The sequence below is a fragment of the Linepithema humile genome, chromosome 7 (assembly GCF_040581485.1).
Source record: "Linepithema humile isolate Giens D197 chromosome 7, Lhum_UNIL_v1.0, whole genome shotgun sequence".
NCBI lineage: Eukaryota > Metazoa > Arthropoda > Insecta > Hymenoptera > Formicidae > Linepithema > Linepithema humile.
In genome coordinates, this window is record NC_090134.1 from 17,046,295 (window position 1) to 17,056,963 (window position 10,669).

General features: G+C 36.1%; 1 protein-coding gene across 6 annotated transcripts in view; it reads left to right on the top strand.

Annotated features, from left to right (window-relative positions):
- The window catches only part of Synd (protein kinase C and casein kinase substrate in neurons protein Synd), a 49,434-nt gene extending 38,832 nt beyond the window's left edge, over window positions 1-10,602 (top strand). For 2 of the 6 annotated variants that reach the window (XM_067359354.1, XM_067359355.1), the window contains exons 2-11: window positions 1,597-1,988; window positions 2,371-2,559; window positions 3,224-3,244; window positions 3,814-3,894; window positions 5,423-5,649; window positions 5,945-6,065; window positions 7,194-7,304; window positions 9,159-9,319; window positions 9,405-9,565; window positions 9,726-10,602. In XM_067359354.1, coding sequence (XP_067215455.1) covers window positions 1,626-1,988; window positions 2,371-2,559; window positions 3,224-3,244; window positions 3,814-3,894; window positions 5,423-5,649; window positions 5,945-6,065; window positions 7,194-7,304; window positions 9,159-9,319; window positions 9,405-9,565; window positions 9,726-9,838 — 1,548 coding nt within the window. In that variant the 5' untranslated portion in view covers window positions 1,597-1,625 and the 3' untranslated portion in view covers window positions 9,839-10,602. The remainder of the gene's footprint in view (window positions 1-1,596; window positions 1,989-2,370; window positions 2,560-3,223; window positions 3,245-3,813; window positions 3,895-5,422; window positions 5,650-5,944; window positions 6,066-7,193; window positions 7,305-9,158; window positions 9,320-9,404; window positions 9,566-9,725) is intronic. The other 4 variants (XM_067359358.1, XM_067359357.1, XM_012363364.2 and 1 more) reach the window with 4 other exon arrangements.
- Window positions 10,603-10,669: the final 67 nt, after the last annotated feature.

The window sequence follows — 10,669 nt, forward strand, 5'->3', positions numbered from 1 at the left end:
ACATTTGTCAGTTTTGATAGACGTATATTCGATGATGAAAGTTTTAATAATTACGTTTCAAACTGATTATTTTGTTTATAATAAATATCATATTCACATATATGTATTTTTTTCAGGAAATTTGCTTTATATTAATTTTTCAAACAATTTTTTATAATTCATATATGACGTTGAAAGCGAAATGTGTGAAATTTATACACAAGAGACGGAAAATCTACATGGAATTTTTCTTAAAACTTAGGAAACTTTTTCGCAACTGGAATAAATTGCGATACACTGATTTGGTTTACAATTTCTCTGAAAGATATTCTTCTCCGCAGAATGAAATTGTTTTCCCTCGTAATTTAGGCTGTTAGAGCAATAACAAGCGGAGCCAATGTTGTTAGCCGGTAAAACTCCATCAAGCAATTCCGTAACCGTTGATGACTAGAGTCAGAGAATGCAGGCTTGATACACTACATTTGCATACGAACGAGTCTTCAGCGCGGTCAGTCTCAGCGAACCATTGCGCCTAATTGTTAGTCCGCTTGACCCAATCGAGAATCGCCGCACGCGCAGCATCGCACGGACGCAATTTTCATTCTCCCGACTGCTTTACGTGCCGCCTTGCAATAAAGTCATGCTGCTACTTTGTAAGCAACCTAAGGTGCAATTTAACGAGCGCATTCTTTCACCGGCGATTCTCGTTCTTTAAAAACTGGGAAAAGTGGTTTGTGTCAATTTTCAGCGTCATTTCACTTCGTCATTTTATTTAGAAATCTATTAGGCAAATTGAAAGGTAAATTTGTACGATATGATAAGCCAGAGATTTTATCGATTAGAAAAATTTTGTGCAAAATCAAGATTTTTAAATTATTCTTAAACGAATAATTTGCCAATGTGTACACATATCGCGGTGTATCAGCACACGTAGTGTCTCGTCTATGCAGATTTGTGATGGCTTCGCAAATTGGGCCAATCGATGATCCAAACCGAGGCGTAATCCAATAACTGTCGAGCTCGCTCTAGCAAATATTCAACATTCCTGCATAGAGACGACTATTTAAACACGTCCGTTGCAGCTCGCAAATCCTTCGTTTACAGTCCGGAAAATTTTCAACGAGCAATATGCAGCAAATTGTGAAAAATGAGAGTCACATCCAGCGGCGATGAAAAACAGAATAAAAGAATCATGAATATTTCAAGAATTTAGTCCAGCAAATACATGTGTGTGTGTTTCTTTGTTTTATTAATAATATCACACGTAATTCTCTTTGGTTTTTTAATTGCTTTCTTTAAATTTTTCGATAATGTACCAAATTTCGGATAATTATCCTAAAGACTTTCTCTTATCTCTGTCATTCATTTCTAAATAATGGATCGTGTTCGTCGGTAATATAAGAACCTTGCCGTACAGAAATAAGTGTAATTGGCAAAGGAGAACGTTTTGCCTCTATGAATTCAAAAGCCATTAGCATAAATGATGCATGAGAGAGGCTAAGCCAATGAGGACTACCGCACATGAAATTTCATTAAACTGTTACGAACAACGATAAAATGCTTTCACCGAAATAATATCGCCACCTCTTTAACCGTTCGTTCATCTTTTACTTCCAGACGAAAGAAATTTCTCAACTTAGGCTAAGATGTCACATCACAGCGACGACAACATGCTGATAGCAACGTCGGACTCTTTCTGGGAGCCCGGGAACTACAAGCGAACAACGCGGAGGATCGAGGATGGTCAAAAACTCTGCGACAGCCTGATAGCGCTGGTCCAGGAAAGGGCGGAGATCGAGAAGAATTACGCCAAGGCGCTCAAGAGCTGGTCGAAGAATTGGAACGACAAGATCGAGAAGGGACCCGAGTATGGCACGACTGAGGCGGCATGGAAGGGTGTCCTGGTGGAGTCTGACAGGCTCTGCGATCTTCACCTCAGGGTCAAAGAGAACCTCTGCAACGACATTGTTCAGCAAGTCAAAACGTGGCAGAAAGACACGTATCACAAGGTAAGGATAGCTTCGTTAAATCGGCATCCTCTACAACGTTTCTATCCCTCTTAGAAAAATTAAATCGCACGATCGCGGCGATTTTCACATTTCGTGAAGGACGACACGCTTTCAAATGGTAAAACGATTGGTGCGATAAATTCTATTGGCGGTCCTAAATTTATTTTCAACCACTGATTAATTCTGGAAAATAATTAAGATTTATTTTTGTAATTGAAATTATAGGAGAGACGAGTCTGCTTCTAGAGTCTAATTTCTTGTTACTACATTTTTGTGCTCATACGCAGAGATTACCGTCTGATCTCTATTACCAGTGATTTCTTTTATACAGGTTTTCGTAGTAGTAGCTAATATTGCACTGGATTTCGTTCCATGATTGCAGTCGATGATGACCCTGAAGGAGCGCAAAGAAATGGAAGACGCGTTCAAGAAGGCGCAGAAGCCATGGGCGAAACTCCTACAGAAGGTCGAGAAGGCAAAATCCGAGTTTCACAACAGCTGTAAGACCGAGCGTACCGCCGCGAACATGGAGAGGAACGCCTCTGCGGATAGTTCTCTCTCGCCGGATCAGGTGAGCGCCGCTACAGTCGATTATATCTCGCGCACACATTATATCACTTGTCACTCGTAACATGTTATTAACGATCGGCGCAACGTGCCGATGTATTACCATTGGAATCACATCGTCGCCACGTTTCGCTTTTAAAAGGCGGATCGCGAAATAATCCGCGAATTGCATGAGTTTGTTTCTAACAAAGTCTCTAACAAAGTACTGTACTTGCAGTACGCGTCATAACGTTTCCGTAGCGTATAAAGATTCCGAGTGCTCTTGAATGAAACACTTTTCTCTCTTACGCAGCTATGTGTGTGTAAGAAATATAATAAAACATTTATTGAAAGTGACAAGTTGATACAAATATTACACAATTCGCGAACGCGAACGTATACACATTTTATATTAAGAAATCTGTAGAAATAGGAATCTAGTCGTAAAAAGGAACGCGCAATATACAAATAACAATTGATTTTTCGACAGCACTTTTTTCGCAGTATTTTTACAGTATCGAAAATATTTTTGTATCCTCTTCACAGCGATGAGATCAAAATGATAGATAGCACAGGGTATATACTATGATAAAGTAACACGCGTACATAATTAGACTTGCATCTCGATTACGCACACGCGGCTCTACATACGGTAGATACAGTTGTTCTTTAGCGAGTATTATTTTCAGATGGCCCGAGGCTCTGAAAACGTACGTTACACCTTGTTGTATTCCTAAGAATACTTGCATGTGCCGCTATTCTCTCTTCTATTCTTGCTTTTCGCGACGTGTCGCGGTAAGCTAACGACACGCGACTCGTTCGCGACTCTAACGCGCGGAGTTCCTCCTGCACGTCTGTGTGTTTCTTATTCGTCTCTTATTCGGAACGGAAAGGACACTTCGTACCGGTCACTGTGCAAACCGAGACACACGTTCCATTCCACTTCTTGTCCGATAATTATACGAACGCTGTCTAAATGACGTAATAAGCCTGCAAGACGAAAGAAAAACTGTAGTGCAACTTCCTGTCTGAGTTCTATTACCTCGTCGCCACTGTTGAAATTATTGTTAAGAATAACGATACCGATTGAATCGAGTCCAGGAAAGGGAAGAATTGCCAAATTCCGCGTTTTGCATCGCTTCTCAATTCTAGATATTCAAGCATATACAATTGTAATCACTGCCAGAACTACTTACGAGCACGCATATAGTCGACACAATAATGAGATCTCGATATCGGCGACAAACAACTCTGAAAGACAGCTAACGACGATTTTTAGATGGCAGATTGTGGATGTGGTGCATGGAGCCTCAGAGTACCAAAAAACCTTAGGAATAATAAAATAGGCGACATTCAGTTTGTATGTATATGATGTTGCATGTCGTTGCATGACTTTTTTTCAACTTATATCTTTTTCCTTTCTTTTATTACAGAGAGCTCTGCTGGTAAGCAAATCTCTAAGTCTTTTTAATTTGCACAAAAAGTTTGCATTCGATGGATCGAATTCAAAAGTAGAAAACACAATCAGCAAATATCTTTGCAAAAATCTATGCACTACTTTCTTCAATACGCATTTTATTACATATTTTGAAGTCGATCCATTTTTTAATTTTAGATGTAACATGCTTTGCTCGTTTAGATAAGCACGTAGAAAAATATGACTGACAGCCGAAATATAATTTGCAGTATCGATTGATTAAGCTTTATTTATAATTAGCACACGCTTTTCGACGTGTATTGCGTTAATTTATCAAGTCAAGGCTGGTAGAAACATAAGAAGTGCAGCGCGCATGCATGAAATATAAATAATTCATGTGGGGATGAACGCAAACCTCTTTGCGCTAAATTCTTAGAGCGCTCGCGGCACACGATAGTTGAATACACCTCTTCGACGTTTTTCTGCGAGATCAAATAACATAAATTTTACCCAGTACGACCTCAACCTTGTGTCTTCGCCATAAAGCAGCGCCGAGCGTTCGGAAAGTAAGCGCTGTAATTATGCAATTATGTAAAGCAGTGGAATTACTGTGTTAGCGGAGTTTTAAATCACGCGAAATCCATATAAATTCCATTACACAATTCCCTATATTTTTACAAAGATTTTAAGATCCCAATAAATTTTGTTAATTTTTTTGTCGAATGCCGTTCGCAAAATATATGCAATTTTTATGTTGTTCTTCAATGAAACATTTTCAAGTCTATAGATAATAATACACTTAAGTATTAATCCGAAGATACATCGAGGATGCAAATTAAATTACGATAGAATAGCTATTATTTTGTACGTTGTTTACGTGTAATTGCATGACGAAGTAAACACGCATCAATAGATTGATGTAGTAGAGGTAATATAAGTAGTTTGGTACAGTAAATAGCTAGATTATATACTTTTCTGCACATTCTGATATACGAAAATCGCTATATATTTCTTCGTCCCCGTTCTTTTAATATGTTTAATGGTAATTTTTATAATGGTATCCACGCTTAATGTCGCAAAAAAGCATCCTCTTGCAGCTTTTTGGCGATGAGCTAGATAAATTTGAGGGTAAAGAATTGGCACCATCAATCAAATTTATTTTCTTATTATTTAACATTAAAATTTCAAGTTTTGTGAACTAATGCTGAAACGACAAACTTAAAGAATCATGATTATTGTCATATATAAAATTTATTGCAAATAGTACGAACAATAAATAATTATTATTTATGTATATTCTTTTTATTTTCCGTAAAATACTATTGTCTTAAAATTTTTAATCATCTTTAATTTTGAAAACTTAACACATACTTAGACTATGTCTCGTAATGCGACCAATGTCTTTACCTTCAACCCAAGATTAAAGACGAACTCTCAGTTTCTAAGTGTTTTCTCGTTTCTCTTGGCACAGGTGAAGAAAATGCAGGATAGGGTACAGAAAACTAAAGAGGAAGTGCAAAAGGCGAAAGAGAAATATGAAGCGGCGCTTCAAGAAATCAATCAATACAATCCAAAATACATGGAAGACATGACGCAAGTATTCGAGAAATGTCAGGAAATGGAAGCGCAGCGACTACAATTCTTCAAAGAGGTCCTGTTCGGCATTCACAAATGTCTGAATGTATCGCAGGATCCAGTGTAAGTTCTCATTGCTATGCAATTGTAAATCCGCAATTACAAATTTAAAAAGTTATCTTCTATAAAATAAATTGATAGAAATATATATTTTTGCAAAGTCAATACATCGCAAATATGATGATTGCATCTCATAATCAACATTAATTATAAAATTATTTAGTTTAATTAATTCAATTTAACTTGCAATGATTTAAACTAAATTAATTAGTGTTTCTATCTCTTTTCTAAAATTAATTGATACGAAACGTTTGCGTATCATTATCATCATTATTACAAATTGTATGTTGCTTTTCAGGCTTCCACAAATATACGAGGAGTTCTATCATACGATAAATAATGCCGATCATGAGAAAGACCTGAAATGGTGGTCTAATAATCATGGCGTAAATATGGCTATGAATTGGCCGCAGTTCGAGGTAAGCCGTTTACGCTTGTCGCTACGCACTACAAAAGCTCTACTGTCGCATGTAAAAGCCCTGCTCGTGGTTGAAGATCTTAGACAACATATAGCTGTAGCGTGTACTGAATATTACTCTATAGCTCTTCTTTTATTTATAATAATAATTTTACTGTTAATCGTTGGTCAATATGTACGCTTCGGCATATTTTCTTCTTTTATTCCTAGCACTTGGTCCAACATAGAATACAATGATATTTGCTGCAATTTCTCAAATTATTATAGGATATATATATTAACAAAGATCCGTTAAGAAATCAGTTTTATCCATATCAAAGAAATAGCGATTGTTAAAAGAATACGAAATTAAGAATTAGATCATATTGGCACCAAAATAAGTAGCAAAATTATCTCACATTTGAACGGAAGCAAATGGGCATACTCTTAATCAACGTTTTTAACTTTCACTTTATCGTTGTGTTATTAGTCGTTATTATATTAAATAAAAATTACGCTTTTTTTTGTCTGTACAATCGCCACTGAAAAATATTCCGCTTGCAACAATGTTTGTTGTTTTTTTGAATTTTCAAGCTTTCTAACCCGTAATCAACGTTCCTTTATTATTTAGAAACGCGATTTTTCAAACTTTCCCAAAAAAAAAGAATAATACTAGAGCTAAAATTCATACAGTCGTTGTACATAGTGCGAGTTTATCTCCTTATATTGATTATGGGTTGCAAATACTGCCGATTTTTCACTTGTCAGCATTTTTCATTTAATTAACTTGTACAAAAATAGAATCTTATATCATAAAGCTGTGTTTATATTGCCATTTGCAATCAAATTTGTTGTTTGTTTCAATGATACTACATGTGCCTCTGTCCCCCGTCATTAAGAGTTAAATTCGTTGCGAGAGTAATGCCCAGCCCCCTCGTCACCTCTCTCGTTTCAGGTTTTTTTTCATTACCAAAATTCTGAAATAATATCAAAAGCTGCCAAACAACAATATAACGTTGTATCGCGTTTTCTTAATTTAAAAACAAGAAAAGAGAGAGAAAGAGGGGGGAGAGAGAGAGAGAGAGAGAACCCGAAGACAATTTTCCGGAATGCATGCATGTGATTGTTTTGGGACGTTGCTATTATGCAGGACTACACAGAGGAGTTCCGCGAGATCACGAAGGGCTCGAAGTCGAAGGAGGCGCTCCCAGCAGGCCCGATCACACTCATCAATCAACGCCCGGTCGGCGAGGATCTGCATGTAAAGTTTTGTTTACACGTTACACACGACGCACCACCCGCAATCTCACTTTAACTGTTGAGCACCCCGCGCATCCAAAACCTGCTCGCCTACTATCATCCCGATTATGCCGATGAGCTGGTTCGTCTCGATCTCGGGCACGATGATCGATCGAGAGGTCACCGGCGCCGGTTAGGCAGGCACGCGACCGCTTTTAACGGATGTCCCAGCTGGCCGCGAGGTCATCCAGGATGAGTTGCCTTTCTCAGCTTCTAGCTCTTAACTGTCTTAACCGAATTAACCGTAATCCGCTCCGCACTTGCGCTCGCACGTAATCGCACGGATCCTAAGGTGAACGCGGATGGCCGAATGGCAGATATAAGAGCAAATTTACAAACTGGAGAGCGCGATGTTAAAGCATGAGACATCAGGAAATGTGGGTCGTAACAGATTATAAAACAGATCATAGATAAAGATTCTTAATTTATATATTTGTCAGAATATCTTTTGCTGATGAATTAATTATATTTATATTATTCATAAAATGGAAAAAAGATTGTATCTGGAAATAACGAAATTGAGGCAAGCTTATGTTTATTTATTTGAATGATACGATTTGTTAAAGGATTGCCATTATTTAATATCAAAATGTAATCAATGTTATATTCGAGAAGTATAAATAAATATATATATATAAAATATATAAGTAAATTATTTTTTTATTTTATCGCCAAGATGGTTCTTCGAAAGTTTGTAAATTAGCTCCGTTCGAATTGCTTATTACTCTGCTCACGGCATATACGGTATGATCAACATAATATTATTAATGGATATATGTATAAGTATATAAGTCATCAAGCATAACACAGTAAGTCATCAACAATTGTTAAAAATCACATATTTCTACATTCTTAAAAACGTTATGTTACAAGGATGTAATAATGGAAGTCATACTGTGGAACTAAACAATGGAAATAATGCGGAATTCATTTTAGAAATAGGAGAATTATACAGCAATCTTTTACCAAAATCGCATTTTCTTTCAACTACTGAGAACTTGGAACTTATTAATTCAAAATTTTTACAGAAGCTTAATATGTAGTATTTATTTAAACGCGTCTAATATTAATAAAAATTAAAAAACATGAATATGGCGGTTTAATGAAATTTTTACGAAAGAAAAATAACTTTCAAAGAAAGTGCGATAATATTAGGGGTCATTCTGTTAATTTCTCGCATGGTATCATAAAATCATATGTATATATCATGAAACCATTTGTATATAATTGCCAGCTGAGAATTATTTCGCAGAGAAACATTTAAAATATATCTCATCAATAATGCAATATTGCAGTAATAATATTTAACACGATTCAAAATTAAAGGGATATTATTTTAGCTATCCAAAATTCATATAATCTATTTATAGAGTTCTGATCACATTAACTTTTTTATAATTCATGTAAAAAATGTAACTTTAAATCTCACTTTGCTTTGTAAATACGCATTTTTTAAATTGTTAAATTTCTTGTAATGTGAATTCGAATGGATAACTATCTTCTCTATAAGAATATTATATAAATTGTTCACATTGTCAACTTTTATTACTTACACGCAGTATAAAGTTGATCAATGTTCTTGATACGAACAAGATTATTGAGAAGATAGATACATTGGATAACATTGGCTTCGACAAAATCACACATGCATTGTTGGCATGCTCGTTAAGCTCAAGGTATTCACAGCAAACAAATCGAATCATACAGAACATTCGATTATACGCATGGCACTCTCATCGAGAAATTCGTGCATATCGCGAAACGCACCGTACAAACTTTCTCGAAATGTATCTAACACATCTCCTTGTTCAAATAGGAATTTCCACCTGTCAATAACAAATCAAAATCGAAGCCCGCCGCCCGAGTGATACCAACGGACACGAATCACGGAGATAGCAAAACCGATACAATAAGTTCCAGCAAGCAATCTTCGGAAAAGAACGAGACCGATAGCGTTAATAGGACTTCAACCATTACGTAAGTTAATCAAAAATACAGTGTAATGTTCTTCATTTGGAATTCATAAAAGCGTCGTGTAATACAAAACATATGATGATTGCAGTAACGGCACTAATGCTAAGCAAGAGTCAAACCCATTCGAAGAGGAGGAGTGGGATGAGGACGGTGGCGAACCTCTGGTCGACAATGGAGAACCGGGTGTTCCTGTACGAGCATTGTACGATTACGAAGGAGCTGAGGCGGACGAGCTCAGTTTTAAACAAGGCATGTGAAAAGTGTATCTTTTACTTTCAGTATTTCAAGCTTTCAGAATCAATTGATAGAATTTTGGCTCGCACATTATTCTTTATATAATTATTTAACGTAGTTTTTAAGTGCGATTAGCTATTACGTGATGCTAAATTGAATTGTCACAACTTTTCAGGAGATGTATTCGAGAAGCTAGAAGATGAAGACGAACAAGGGTGGTGTAAAGGGAGAAAAGACGGTAGAGTGGGCCTCTATCCGGCAAATTACGTAGACTTGGTGTCGCAATAGATTAAGTAAAGTAAAGCCAAATCCACAAGTTCGTTAGTTACTTAAATATGTAACCTCTGAGAAGAACAAAGTTTCGTTTCGTTTCTCCTCGCTGTGCGAATTTCCATTCGCGACGCGTTCAAGGAGAGACCACGATATATGATGAACGAATCTTAATAAAGAATGAATTATAATATTTTCCGAGGCATTCTAGGCGTGAGCTGATCGTCCGCATTTATGAACTGTATAAACCGACGGAGAAGTGATTTTGTTTCGAGATCCTTCCTCCGCGTCAAAGGCAATTAGCGGAGTTGATTTAAATGAACAGCTTCCCATGCGAAGGTATCCCACTCACTTAAAATAAAATTTGGTTTTAGATAGCTAGATTAGTCAAAATCGTTTTGCTAGTTAGTCCCAATCGATAAACATGGATTGCCACGAGCGTATAGCAAGTTTAGATCTTCGGAATATTGTACAATCATATGTTTTATGACTCATTACCATTGTTGTAAGAATCTTTTGGCTGATGCAACGAGAGTTCTATTTAATTTATTGTTATTAAAAAAAATACTATTAAAAACTAATGTCTATCTATATGGTGTCATTGTACATAATAGATATAAGAGCATATATATATAAATATATATATATACATATAGTAATACGTGAAGTTATTAAGTTGTCGTTTAACGAATTTAAAATGTTAAAACATGTGAACATAAAATACATCACTTTAAATGGATATAAAATAAAAATACAAAATAAAAAAGTTCGGGACCCAGAAATCAATCATGGTTTTATTTATCAATTGAATCTTATAGTTTATAATTTCAAATACGCATTTATTTCAAT